Below are 15,201 nucleotides of genomic sequence, written 5' to 3' on the forward strand. Positions count from 1 at the left end.
GCCATTCAGATGCAGTCTCAGCTTTTACCATTTCAGCTCGTGGCGCCACTCGTCAAAGTCCAAATGTTGGTCTGCGTTGGCATCTGCATGGGCCAGTGCCTCCTGGATGTCGGCAATCTTGTCCCGCTTGAAGTTCAGCTTGCCCACCATCTTCTCATAGCCCTTCTTGAAGTAGTCTGTGAGCTCGAACTCTGACTTCTGGTTGGCAATATCAGCCTTGACCTCGCTGTAAGTGTCATTGATGATGGCCAAGAACATGTTCTATGGGGAAGAGGGGTTTCTTTTACCGTGAAATATACTGCAATTTAATATTCTCAACTAAAGGATGTATTCAACAAGATTGCACCATAAATTTCATTTGTGTGAAATACATTCACATTGAGCAAATCAATTAATCTCGATCCACATCCTGTTGGGTTTAAAAATTATTTTCCAACACTTTCAAATCACGCTCTACTCATTCTTCCTAAAATTAGGTTTTGAGACATATCCACCTCTTAAACCGTAAAATTTAAGCAAATTGCCTCTAACTTGTTTTTATTTATTTTTTAAAATTGCTTCCAAACCAATCATAAGGCATACATCATACATACATTCCAAACTGAAGGGGAAGTGGCCACAACAGACACATAGATCTCACTGTGGCTAGGTGGCCCCATTGGCCAGGTGGCTGCAATGTGATGCTGGCCACAACCTAATGACCATGGCAGATAGGTGGCCATAGTAGATACATGGCCTAATAGGAACTCACAAGATTATAGGTGGCCATAGTAGATACATGGCCTAATGGGAACTCACAAGATTATAGGTGGCCATAGTAGATACATAGCCTTATAAGAACTCACAAGATTATCGTTCATGTGTAATAACTTTGAAAATGTGATTGAATACCTACCAGCAATACAAAGAACACCACGAACACATACGTCATGAAAAAGATCGGGCCCAGAACGCGATTGGCTTCCTGAAGCTCATGGAAGTTGAAGTCACCAAGAACGATACGCAACAAGGTGAAACTAGGAGATACAACAAAAGATACAACAATACAGGATTTGTCATAAACCTGTTCAAACTGACTTTTGCATTCACTTGTACGCACTACCGTAACCCTATCCACCGATTCTTTCATGAAATATTAAAAAGGTAATGCAAAGCATTGTGGGTAGCCATGACTCTTTAAGATTTACGAATCACACCTCATGCACACTCAAAGAGTTAATCTTGAGTCATCGTCTCTACAACATCAACCAAAGCTGAAAACAGTCAACAGCATTCTTGAGTCAGTTTGTGGGTAGTAACCAAGCCTTTACATGTCATCCATGCTATCAAGGCTGTGCACAAACCCATCCAACCATAGAATGCAACACATGCATGTTTCAGCTCCAACTTACATGCAGTCACCGACACTGCTGAAATCCTTGATCTGGGTGCCAAACACCAAGTAGCCAAACTGGGCATAAGCCAAGAAGATGATGAGGAACATGATGGTAAATCCACCTACATCTTTGGCGCACTTGGACAGGGTCGAGGAGAGCTGGTTCATGGTCTTGTTGAAGCTGATGTATTTGAACACCTATGGGTGCAGAAAGGTTACAGTAAAGCATATTAATGCAACACAAATTCCCTGCAATCGTAGCTGACTGTGTAAGTTGACACTGTCATTTTATGATGAGATTCCATAGGAGAGCTTGGGAGATTGGACGGGGACTGTAGGTTTGTGCTCAAAGTGGATGAGGGGAAGTTTCTCTGAGTAAATCTTTGAATAGCTGTAGATTTACACAATGCATTCAACTTTCCCTGGCCCTTATTATGAGCCTGTGTCTTATAAAAAAAATCTGCGTTAACCCTTCAGATGCGTTCACATCTTTAGTCATCTGTGTGAAAAATACAATACACACATTGCTTCAATCACCATAGCGTTGTGCAGCGTTCCATCTAATATCTTCGTTCACTGTTTAAGCAACATGTTATACATGGTACGGCCAAAGAAAATTTACCCGATTACATAAATTGGATATGTATACCAAACAATCCCTCCTCGATGTACATTGTAGCTGCATTATATAAATGTTTGTGATCAGCTCATTGGTGAGACCACAGGTGACACATCACTTGCTATCCGCTTATATAAGATAATTACCATCAAGGTTGACCTTTGACCTGTGTGTCACCTTTGAAGCCCTTACCTTGATCCAGGCCAGGAAGACGGCCACAGCAATCACGTTGTTGAAGATGGACTGGCAGTAGCCCAGGAACTCAAAGTCTGAGTACTGATCAGGTCGACTCAGAAGGTCCTCAATCATCTCATCCACTCTCAGAGCACGGTAGACATAGAAGGCCATACATACTACTGATACCTAGCAAGAGCAAGAGCACAAGTTAAGTTGTGTTCACAAATTCTATAACATGACTCCCTTTTAAAGATAACAATTGGTGTCGCATCTCAGGGAAGGTTCCCCCCCCCAAAAAAAAAAGAGAGGGGAAAAGGGGATATTACAAACAGAGAAATGACAGAAGACTACTATTTTAACTGTAACTTAACATAATGTTTTATGAAGAAATTGACAGAGGGGCTGTAGAACACAATTGTATATATATGTATACACATAATTTGCAATGTTCTCTCACATATTATAGGCCCAATACGCAAGAATTTCTGCCGGATATGTACAACAAACATTTTGCCGATCACTTTTTGTGGCTCACCAATACACAAAGTATTGGCATAATTTGTCATTAATACTACGATATTGTGGGGGGAAATGTCAGCAAAGACCAAAATTCATGTGCATGTGTAATTTGGATGTGTAAAAGTCCTTCTATATCAAGTACAATACAAGTTCCGTGCGGCCCAACTGGTGTCAGATGAAATCAGGACAGTAATTAAACCAATGCACACTTCACATGCATGAACTGCAACATGGACCCCAAGATTCACAAAGCTTGTATGAACGCAATAAACTTTCTCATACATAATGTATTTTCTCATATGATCTGTTATACGTTTGAACGACAACCAAATGTTTACTTTTCTTTGGCTGATACATTTATCTCTAGTCAAGAATGAAACCTAGACAGAGATGGGCAATGGAAGAATTATCCCATGGAATGTTTGGTCAGGTGCAGCCCAAACCAGATTGGAAGTAGGCGTTTGGCGTGGTGTGCCATGGGGCCGCGTTGCATGCAGCAGGATCAGCACTATATGATTGCTGGTGCCTCATAGTGTGATATCCAGTGGCTGATCAGTGTTGGATTTGGCATTGGAAGCATGGCGGTCCACAATATTACAAAATATTAAAATAATAATACAACAATATATCAGTGCTATTTCTGACCCTATTTTTTCAAAGCTAAGCTCATCAATGATGAGTGACAAAAAGTTGCCCCCCAGAGCCTGCTTACATCATGGACACTGTAGCTAAATGCTTGGTAATGTGCAAAACAAAGAGTAAACACATTTTTTTCATTCAAATTTTGTGTGTTTTTATTGTCGAATATTCATGCAGTTTTTAATAAAGATTAGAATATTGTTCCCCTCATTTTCAAGAAAAATCTACCTTCAAGGACCTCTCAAATGCTCTAAACTGCACCAGGGTGCATCTAACATAAAGCAGCATTGGGAATTGTGTTAAAGTACTAGTAATAATGCACAACCAAAGTCATGCCAATAGACTGAGCAAACCAGCGAAAAGAAACCCTTCTTTGAAAGCCTTGATTATGGAGGCACCAAGTACAATCCTGCCCAGTATTCCTCTCACTATTTGGCCAATCCCTTGATAAGTGATGATTTCTATATGAATGGAGGAACAAGGCCTCATGACAAATACGCAACTATCAATACTTGGAGTCATTTTTTTCTGAACTTCACAAAACTGTGTACAGTGCCAAAACGCTTAAGCACAGAATTTTCAATCGCATTAAATTTTTGCTGAGCAGTGATAGATTACGAGCCAAACCATGTCAATCTTTTTAATTTGTGACTAATTATTTGTCACAAAAAAATTTTTTTCTGCTGAGCAGCCCCAGGACATTGGGTCATTATCGCTGTGTACTTACAATGATGATGATGACATCCAGACAGTTCCAGGTGCTCTTGAAATAAGACAAGCGGTGAACCTTGATCTCCAGGATCTCCTCCACGATGTAGTAGAGGATGAAGAGTGCAAAGATGCCCTCGCAAGCCATGATAAAGTAGTCGAAGGCAGTTACGTAGCGCAAGAGCTTGACGGTGCGGAATGTCCACGATGGAATGGCACCGCCCGTTGGTGGAAACTCTACTACCAACCTACCATTGACAATAACATTACATTAACAGTACCTGATTATCCTATGAACTCTATGCAAATGTACCCACTAAGATGAGAGAGATTCCAGAGTCATGTTCAATCAAATTGTGAAAGCATTTTGCTATTTATTTTCTTATGGTGATACCCCAAACTTCGGTCTTTGAAATTCTCACCTGACAATGCAGAATAGATTGATGTTGGCGTTATAGACGGAAAAGTCCACCATGACGGCCCGGGTTCCTCGGTCCAGCCACAAGTTCTGCTTGAGCTCTATGATGGAGGCCAAAGAGTCGGCCTTTTCATGGGTCAGATCCAAATAGTAGCCGCCACCACCGTATGAGGCCAATCGGCCAGAGTGACCTGAACCATCCAAGCTCTCCTCTGAGCTGTGCTCCCAGCTGAGGTACATGTAATAAAGTATATGGGCAAGTAAAAAATGTGTATTGCAAGTCATATGGAGGAATCATATAAGGAGTCAAGTTGGCACAGTGGTTACCTCTGTGACCAGGTTTCAAATCACTGCCAGACCAACATGGATCAGTTCCTGCCTGATTCCATGGGGTGTGCTGGAATAGCAATCTACTCTTTCCTTCTGGTTGTTTGCAAGTAAATGTATCATAGAATATTACATAACTAGAGAGCTAACTCACCGTGCATAATGTAGTCTTCTGGGACTGATTGTTATGAAAGTTGTGTTTCAAATAGAAATTACTATCATCGTCATTAGGGGAAACTAAACTGGATGTTCCTGCTATTCGAGGAAATTACTTAATCTCACAAAAATTCAAAACTCTTTGACATTTAGTGTCAATAATATGGTTTCTTGAAATATCATTGAGTTATAGTGTCCATACGGTTATTGGGGAGGAAATTTGAGTTAAAAAAATCCCAAAATGTCAACTGAACATACAGGTAGTTAAAATAGTGAGGGGTTCATGTTTAAAGCACGTCACCAGTTTTTCTCTGAAATATCATGCTTAACGACATTTGAATGCTCTGATACGTTGGATCCAAAAACTAGCAAATGCTAGGAAGCACAAGTCAACAGCAAAAGTATTTACTTTGGAGTAAAAGCATTTAGGAATTATAAGCAAATGTTTGAATTCGTATGAATAAAATTTTCTTTCACTGTTCAGCATTCACAAGGCAGAATGATAGCAAATGCTTCTTACTGTTGGATTGCAGTTGTCAACAATAGTGGGCGAGCCGTCACCGCATTATGGGGAAGTTTCTTATTGCCAGGCAAATTAGGACCGAGTTATGGGGACTTTCGCTGTCTCCACAGCATTTTCGGTCCCCACAAATACCTCATACAGACGAGCGTATGTCCCCACAACTATGGAACAAGTATTTACGTCTGTTATGTGTGTTTACACGTAGGGTAACAGAGTCAAAATCATCAAGGTGATGCATAAACTAAAGTAGTGAATTGGATCCTTAAAATCGAGCTCAAACGATGAAGAAAATGTTTGCCAGTTACAGAATGTAGAAAGTAAACTTTTGTGAACTTGTAAAGCGTCACAGTGTCTTGTAGACGAAGTCACAGTTGCCTAAAAAGTCCAGATGCTATGTAGTACATTCTAAGCCTCCCTGGAACACCTTTTGAACAAAACCACTTTTTAAACGAGAATAAACAAAATAAATAATATTTCTGCTTGCGGTTATCCGACCCACGCCTGACTGATCCTAATGTTATTGCACGACTCTAAAGTTTTTATCAGCTCTTACAAAAAGTGTCTTCGAAAAACCGCTTATCTAACAACTTTTTGGTGTCAAACACACTTGTAATATTTCTGTTTTTGTTTGTTTGCCTACTGACATATATAGCTATTTTCGGAAGGAAAACTTCGTAGCTTTTTTCCCGATGTGATCGCCAAAATATTATGCCTAATCCTACCCTCCAAAAAAGATGTACCAAGTTTCAGATATAAAAAAGGAAAACAAATTGAGCCTTACGCAGTTCCGTTCATGAGCCCAAAGGGCTGTGTGTCCTCCACGCTCTCTGAGTAATGGGCATAGCACTGTTTGATGTCCTCACGGAAATCGCTGTGTACCAGACAGGAGCTGTTGGTGACTTTCACCTGTCGGATACGGGGCACGCCCAGCAGCTTGTTCTCATAGTAGATGTAGCCCTGGGAGTCACCTGTCACGTTGTCATCATTGTACCACTTTTCCCAGTATAGACCGTCTACAAGTGGGGTCTCGGCAAACTACAACAAAAATGTGCAACAGAAATTTATATGTGAAACTAGCATTTTCATTCAAAACAATTGCTCTAGATTAAGTTAAGTGTACACGGAACCTTTGCTGTAAGGGGTTAGCAAGATTAACTGATCAGGATGTACAATGTACAAGGTGCTTTGCAATATATGTGCACTGCAGTTTAAGCACCTTACCAAACCTATCTGTCTTACGTTGATGTTTTATAGGAGGCAATAAAAAATGTTAGCCTTTTTAGGCAAGATGGTGCATCCGCAGAAGGGTAGCAATATCACATGTTGATATTTAGATGAACCATTCTGGTTTCGGATTGACAGCATTGTCAGAATTTCTTTTAAATGCACAATCCCTCAGACTGGAATGGGTATACATGTACGTTTAAGCTGGGTACAGCTCATTTTCAGAGTGGTGGACTTTGTTTACTCAGCATGGGAGTAATTCTCAGTTTTTTCATCAATGTTGAGAGTGCCACGTCCATGACCAGTGAGACCGTTGATAAGGCAGAACAATGTTAAATCTGCTGTTCCGGGAAAATTATGTCATGGTAAATTGAAGATGTATACAACCCCGACATGTACTACAACAGGTGTTTGAATCTTAAATTACTGCAAAGCTAGAACTTGTAGAAACACAAATTATCAACAGGATAAAACTGCATTTGTAATAAGCAAATAGTGCTGTAATGGCACATTGAAAGGACGTAAATGTCAATGGGCTTTAACACTATCAATGGGCTTTAACACTTTTGCAGGAAATTCAATGTGTTCAAGAAAAGTATATGGGACCAACATGTTATTTGCAATTTTAAAAAAGGAATAATTTAAAACTCCGGAAATCCTGTGTGGTTTCAGAAGGAATTACATGTACAGGCCTAAATTGAGGGCCAAGAAGGCTCAAACCCAGTTCAACAGACAAAGACCATCATTAGTTAGGTCAAGTGCATGGTTCTCCCACGGATTTTTTCAAACCTGTTGGGGGAAGTTTTGTCGTGATTCAACAACTTGCGAAGCTACGGTGTGGGGTTCAGGGCCTGCTTAAGGGCCTTGAAAATTGATTAACTTTAGGAGCTCTCTGGTGCATTTTAGAGCAACTCTGGGGGTCTTTAGGGAATATACAACATTTGCTGTTGCTGTAATTTTTGGAAATGGATGGATTGGGAGGGGGGGGGGTTTAGTATTTTATAGCAAATATTGTTACACTGACTTGTTTGAAGTTTTGTAGATGCTGGAAAAACTAAGAAAAATAATCATGTTCCTGTAGTCTGGTTCCCTGACCCCACTTAAGATAAAACGGAGCAATTTATGGACTTTGGGGAATTGTAAGGTCAGGGAACCAGTCTAGCCCGTTCACTAGATATGGTAAATGTACAGCATGGTATACGTAGGCCGTAGACACTGGTTCCGGTCCTTCATCATAACTTTGATTCTGTTCGTACGCTGTGGGAACCAGTGAATGGCGATGGCACTGGCCTGCCAGTGGCCACTGTGGAATGAAACTCGTACAGCGGCACAGCTTCCATGTCGTGCACATGTGCGTTTGATCACACATGCGTCAGAAATACAGGTTTTTCGTCAAGATTTTGCATGTCAAGATGAAATAATGGCGTGTGTATAACCATTATTTTGTGCATGTTAATGGGGTGTATAATAATTAAATTGTGCGTGTTATGGGAAGAAAAATTTGACCAGCATTTCAGGCTGCAATTCCAGCGTATCGGGCCGATACGCATGTTTGTACGTGGGGAGAACCCTGAAATGTCCTATCTACCTACCCTCCAGAAATCTTTCATGGTTGTTATTCCACGGAAAGTATTCTTGGTGTCCGGAAAGGGAGCATCGAGGAATAGTTCTGACATCACCTTGGTGTAGTAGTACATGGTTGGTTTAGTCATTCCAAAAGTCACTGGGGAAAAAACAGAATGTGCAAACAAATGTTGAATTCTTTTGCACAATTCTTGTGTTATAAACATCCAATCCAACAGACTGAAAAGCTTGAAATTTGTAATGCTGATGTCCCAACCTTAGAAAGACAGAATATAAAATAAAAAATAGGTTTTCCCAGCCAATTTTGCAAAAATAGCATTCGAATTCATCTTGATAGTGGCCAATTTGAAGCGGAGAAGCGCCCTGCTGTCATTCCCGTGGTTCGTATTAGTTTTCAGGCGTTCAAATTCGTTTAAAGACCTGACATTTTTCTGTTTAACTCATCCTAACTTGAAGTTATGTCATTCGGTTTAAGTGATCATTCAATTCAGCAGTCGGTTTGGTCAAGGGTTATTTGCATGAGATTCTTGATTTCTTTTTCATTTCTGGCATTCTATTTAGCACTTTTTGCATTCAAAAAAATTAAAATAAAACGAAGGCATACGAAGCGAATCTTTTAACTTCCACCTTTTTATCATTTCTGCTTTTCCGTTTCATTTTTTTTCAAAGTGTCTTCTATCCGTCTCTTTATTCTAAAGAAGTAAAAATGTAAACAAATTAAACAAAAAAGGGGCATAACTAAACATATATAAATATATGAAACAACAACAGTAAACTTAGGTGATGTTTTCCCTTCTTTTTATCGTGTTCACATAAATCTATATGTTCTTAATTCTTTATCTTTGGATTTTTGATCTTCTGTTTTCAATTGTGATCTTGGTTATATATATTTGTTTATAGGCCTATCTTTTTAACTTTTTAGATGTTTAATCATCTTAGAGTCCCTTTTTGTCTCTCTTTATTTTGGAATGATGAGGATACTGTCTCCTGCAGGTCTGTTAGCCATCGATCTCTTGCCGTGCAAAGCATCTACATTTGAAATTCTCATGTAACGCCCATAAGCTGCCATGTTGATTTCTAGTGCTTCAAGCTACCGGTAACAGTGTGCATGGTGATCAGAGTATTGGCAGAATCTTGTTGGAGACAGGTCTTTATATCCATACCGGTACTTCCAAATTGGAACAAAGGCACTCCATCTAATTCTAACAAACAACGGAATGACATATCTCTTTCGAATTCATTTGCAACTTTTCACAAATGCCTGCTTAATGGTGAATTTGAATGACCAAACTTACACAGCTGGAAGCTCCGGCGAATTTTGATGCTCGTTTGTGCAATTTTAATTTAAATGCCCTGTTGTTAAAATTGCATGATTAAAATGTGAAATCGCATGCTTCAAATGTTAAATTGATTGGTATTTTTAGCTAATTGAATGTTGATCTTCACATGCATTCAAATTCGTGGAAAAATGAGTGATTGGTCACCAATTTGGCCGCCAAATCTGCTAACTTGGCCGGAAAAACCTATATAACGTAACAAATGTGATAACAATGGTTTATGCAGTTGATTTTATAAAGGCATTCCGTTTTATTTCTATGGTTCTTGTATTTTTTGCCTCTGAAGTAGAGTTGGTCGGTCGGCAAAAACTAAAAATCTGAGGAAAAAAATTGCAGTTGCATGCACCTAGATGGCCTTATTAAATGATGTCAAGTGCGTACTGTCTCTTGGTTTGTTTATTGCAATAAGAGCATTTTGCTATAAAAAAAAAAAGAAATCCGGGAGCAAAATGCTGTTGAAATATCTTGTTATGACATCAAAAAATGATGTTGTCTCGGCAGTTCTATGCCATGACATTTTCCATACCATCGGCAATTGTAACGACTTTCATTATAAGGAAACTTGCTATAAAGGTTTTTTTCAGTGAGTTGGAACTGTGAAATTGATGTTCATAATGTCTTCAATGTAACAGCCAGTTCATGTTCTCGCCATGCAGGGTTCTAGCCAGAATGAAATTAAAGGATAGGGGCATGCGAGGAATGGATCTTGCTAGCGCGAAGCGTGAAGCCCTTACGGCATGCGGTCCGGGGCCCGCTCAAGGGCCGCGAAATTTTTTGCAATTCTAGATGCTCTGTGGTGCAATGTAAGACCATTTGGTAGCATAATTTATGATTGAAAAAAGAGCAAAAACCCCTAACAGTATGCTGCAGAAAGTGGGCCTGTTGAATTTTGGATACAAAAAAAAAAAATTATTTCCATTACAAGTAAAAACAAAGTCAGGTGTGTTTACAAACACAAATGCCCCGCAACCGTGACTGTTCCCATGACATAACACCACTCTTTTAACTTACATCATGTACCTTGGTCACATGGAACGTTCATTGACAGCATTAGTGTTTTTCTGTAGGTTTTACAAATGTATATGAATTAAACCCTTTGATCTTAGAATAAATACAAGATTTCTATTGTTTTAGCCACTGTGACCTTGACCATTGACCTTTCGACCCCCAATGCAATAGGCTTCTTCGGATTACCAAGAACAATCCACAAACCAAATTTGAAGTTCACATGTAAAGTATTTCTCAAGTTATCGCGCTGACAATTTCTTTTGTTTTAGCCACTGTGACCTTGACCCTTGACCTTTCAGCCCAAAATGCAATAGGCTTCTTAGGATTGCCAAGGACAATCCACAAACCAAATTTGAAGTTCACATGTAAAGTATTTCTCAGGTAATCGCGCTGTCAAAATCTCTATTGTTTTAGCCACTGTGACCTTGACCCTGGACCTTTCAGGCCAAAATGCAAAAGGGTTCTTAGGATTACCAAGAACATTACACAAACCAAATTTGAAGTTCACATGTAAAGTATTTCTCAGGTTATCGCGCTGTCAAAATCTCTATTGTTTTAGCCACTGTGACCTTGACCCTGGACCTTTCGGGCCAAAATGCAATAAGCTTCTTAGGATTACCAAGAGCAATACACAAACCAAATTTGAAGTTCATATGTTAAGCATTTCTCAAGTTATCGCGCTGACAAGATTTATTCGGACACACACACCCACCCACCCATACTTGTTTCACATACCTAGTGTGGACTTTCCTTTCTTTTCGTGTAGTTAAGGAACACCAGTGGAAAAACTCATTTTTCTCAAACTGTGAAAACTCTTACAACCCAATTTTTTTTCAATGATTCCCTTTAGTGTTTCTCTTCATTCTGCTAACTGATAAACCTAACCCAAAAATGCCTCTAAACCTGTTTTCCAGAAATGGGGAAACACTGTGTGGACGTGGGCAAGTCCACACTTCGTCGCTGCTACCTACATTATGTGGACGTCTTTTGTTCGGAAGTCCACACTGCGTATGTAAGACAAGCTCACCCACGCACACACCCACCCACGGAAGGACAAGGTTTTCCATTATTGATAATGATATAAGGTACCTTTTACAGGAAAATTGCAAAAAGTGGTGGAAACATGAAGAAACACAATTCAAAGCGCGACTAAGATGATCATGATTGGCGAGAAATATAAACATTGACAATGAGAAATAACCACCGGGAATTGCTGCCGGCAAGTTAGCGCATGGCCCGGCATCAGCCTGTCATGCCTGTGCCGGTGAATGACAACATTTTCCCGCAGCACTTGAGAGAGTATGCAACCCACCATGTGGCGTTTGACTGGAGCGCTAAAAATCTTACTTTGTGGCAACAGATGCTGATTTGTTTTGCCCTAAGAATAAATAAGTCCTTTTTTACAACAGAACTGTTGTGATTACAAACGAGTAGCACGTCAAAAAATCAAGTGTTTTGTGTTTTAAGTTGTTTCTTGAATACATTTCCAGAAAAAACATATATTGTGACGTTGAACAACTGACTGTCATATAAAGAAATATTTCGGACTCGATAAAAAGTATTAGTTGTCTTTTCTGCTGCGGACATATTGATAATTATTGTTCCCAAGACAGTACACCCCTTTATTACAAAAATGGTTTGGTCCGATCATACAGCGTGTGTGTTGCATGCATGACCAGGGCACGCACATGCAATCACATCGGATTCCAACGAAAGAGTTCGCTCACGCATGGCTGGCCGGCCAGCGTGCAGTGTACCTACCGCCAGCGCTCGGTAGCGAACCCCAAATTTTTCGCAAATTTGCGTAAAAGCCAAAAAAAAAAAAAAATGTTAACGAAAACAAAGGCTGTTTCGGCAAGTAGCTGAAACAACCAAATAGCCCCCCTCTCTCTATCTTAAAAAACACAACATTTTTTTTTTTAGGAACAGAAGCGCTCAATATTTAGGGCAGGTTGTCCAAAATTTTAAAAAATGCCCAAATAACAAATATTGTGTACACAGACCTTCATGTTTGAGGAGTGCAATTAAATCGTTGTTTTAGAGGAGCATCAAAATATCCAGATATTTTACAAAAGGGTGTAAGTCAAAACGTATAGCAACGTTTTGGAAGGAAGTGCTTTCAATGGAAACCTTGCTTTGCATCAAGTAAATGAAGATGCCTTTTCACAGATTTCTGAAAAAGTATGATATGAACTGAGCTGAAATTCCGACAGGTTAGTTTTTAATAAGCTGCTTCAGATTTATTGTATAGTGGAAAAAACACATTTAACTAGAGGTTCGCATTTGTTGTTACAAACGCAGAGTGGTCGGGTAGACAATTATTTCATCAGACACTGTCCAGTTAAGTTATGAATATGTTTATGTCAGAAAAAAGGATCAAGAACTTTAACATTTCCAGTACCAATTATTATGTACAAAGAGAATGCATCTTGTAGGGTATGATAAATTTCAGTAAACATTTAGGTACACGTACAAGTCATTTCCGGTTTAATGACGTCATCAGTCAAAAAAGTAAAAATAGCGCATGGAAATATGGAAATTAAGTGTATGTAATAATAACACCCAACTTCTAATTTGATGACGTCACAGCATTTGGAAGCAAAAGGTCAATATTAAGTGTAACCGATGCCATTTTTTGGGCAAAACTGAGACAGGGATCATATGATGGATTTAAATTAAAAATTTAATGATCATTGTTGAATTCTCCCTGCAGTAACTTCTGGTCTGATGACGTCATTATTATGAAACCTTGCAAATTCATTTGTGGTTTTTCACGGGATATACCGGTAAGGGCAATTTCATAAATGCTTGATTGAGGGTTTTGACATTTCAAAAGATTAAACTGTTTTTGAAGTGCCGCTAGAGGGCACCCTTTCGTATGATGACGTCAAAATTATGTTTTTGTGTTTGGCATTCCTCACTTAACACTTCCACAATGTATTTGTCTGTAGTAAAATTCTGTCTGTAGTAAATTTTAGAGTTAGATTCAATTTTTACTGCTCTTCCGGTAACAGTCCAGCAAGGTATTTCATAATAATTTAGTAGGTTTTTTTTTATGTTAGCAATGTTGTATTCCCTAAAGCAATTCTAATGTGAAGCAAACGCATTTACATGTAAGTATGGTAAACCAGAAAGTACACATTGAATATCATTACTGGAAGTGGAAAAGACATCGATACTTACGTTAACAGGAATTCTCATCCAAGGAGGATACAATTTTACAATATCGATGATAAAACTAAATCAACAAACTCAGACGGCCTAACGTTTTGATCCTTACTCAAATTATTCTGTTAGAATCCAAACATTAGGCTGTCTACATTGTAAGTTTGTTTATTTGTATATTTCGGGTTAATCCAGTCAGTAAGCACTTTCTAGCAGCTTTATTAGCTGTTCCCAATTTCAATTGGGAACAGCTATTGTTTTTGTTAAAGTTTTTTTTTTTCCTTTTTTTTTTTAGCTGTTTCGGTGTACACACCGAAACAGCTCTTGTTTTTGTTATTTAGCTGTTCCCAATTTCAATTGGGAACAGCTCTTGTTTTCGTTAAAGTTTTTTTTTTTCCTTTTTTTTTTTTTTTTTTTTTTTTTTTTCTTTTTCCACTTTTCCCATAGGTTTTGTACACGTTTTTATTCTACAAGCCACTTTGGCAATTATTTTAAATCCGATCAACTTTAAACTCAGCATAGTTATTAAGCATCATCTGAAGATGTGTGCCGAAACTTTTCGTCATGCTGACGTCATCACGTGATTTATTATAGAATTTTGAATATTTAATTTTTCCCATTGACTTTGTACACAGAATTTAATAAAAAAATGTCGATTTTCAGAGGGCATTTTCAACTCTTTGCCAGTAATTCATATACACCAATCTTTGTCCAAGCAAAGACCCGAATTCAAAAAACGTTGTGTAATGATGACGTCATGATGACGTCATCCTGTGTTTATTTATAGGCAATTGAATAGTGACACTTTTAATATTTAAAAATGCATAAGAAATCAACCGTACGCGTCCGCAGCATTCTGTTGCCGGCAAGTGGTAGAGTAGGTTGAGGTCTTTATTTCATTCAGTGTGCGTGAAATCACGTGACCCTTGCTTCCGGTCGAAAAAGGCCAAAACCGGAAGTGGCTTATTATTTGAAAGTGGTAATAGATATGAACTTGCTTTTAACGGTGTTAGTCTCTTGGCTGATAGTATTCTTCAAATCATCTACCAATGACGTCATGCAATCTTGGAGCGCCCTCTAGCGACAGGTTGAAAATATTTAAAAATGTATTTTGAATAGATGTCTGTGGCGAAGTTTGTTGGAATCGCCTAAATATTGGTGTATATGATGACCTTGACCCACTTAAGACGTGTGCGAAGTTTAAGGTGTATGACGTCATCAGACCGGAAGTTATAATGAAAAGACCCTTTTTCCTTAGAAAATTCCTGAAAAATCAACCATGGCAGTTTTTATATTAGTTTTTACTTTAATTGTCTATTGAAGGGTAGGTCTAAAACATTTGAAAGCTCTGAGGCAATAAGCAAACTCGGACATGCCCTGCACACGCTTAAAACTTCAGGTTGACAATACCTCTGCTTTGAA

At 38.8% G+C, this 15,201-nt stretch overlaps 1 protein-coding gene across 7 annotated transcripts in view; it reads right to left on the reverse strand.

Annotated features, from left to right (window-relative positions):
- LOC119731326 (polycystic kidney disease 2-like 1 protein) overlaps nt 1–15,201 on the reverse strand; it is a 52,532-nt gene that overhangs the window by 17,902 nt on the left and 19,429 nt on the right. For all 7 annotated transcript variants that reach the window (XM_038204483.1, XM_038204480.1, XM_038204481.1 and 4 more), the window contains exons 3-10: nt 8,278–8,408; nt 6,243–6,496; nt 4,460–4,684; nt 4,057–4,285; nt 2,187–2,357; nt 1,392–1,573; nt 896–1,016; nt 29–261 (exon numbers count right to left, since the gene is read on the reverse strand). In XM_038204483.1, coding sequence (XP_038060411.1) covers nt 29–261; nt 896–1,016; nt 1,392–1,573; nt 2,187–2,357; nt 4,057–4,285; nt 4,460–4,684; nt 6,243–6,496; nt 8,278–8,408 — 1,546 coding nt within the window. The remainder of the gene's footprint in view (nt 1–28; nt 262–895; nt 1,017–1,391; nt 1,574–2,186; nt 2,358–4,056; nt 4,286–4,459; nt 4,685–6,242; nt 6,497–8,277; nt 8,409–15,201) is intronic.

Source organism: Patiria miniata, unplaced genomic scaffold (genome assembly GCF_015706575.1).
Source record: "Patiria miniata isolate m_02_andy unplaced genomic scaffold, ASM1570657v1 HiC_scaffold_23, whole genome shotgun sequence".
Taxonomy (NCBI): domain Eukaryota; kingdom Metazoa; phylum Echinodermata; class Asteroidea; order Valvatida; family Asterinidae; genus Patiria; species Patiria miniata.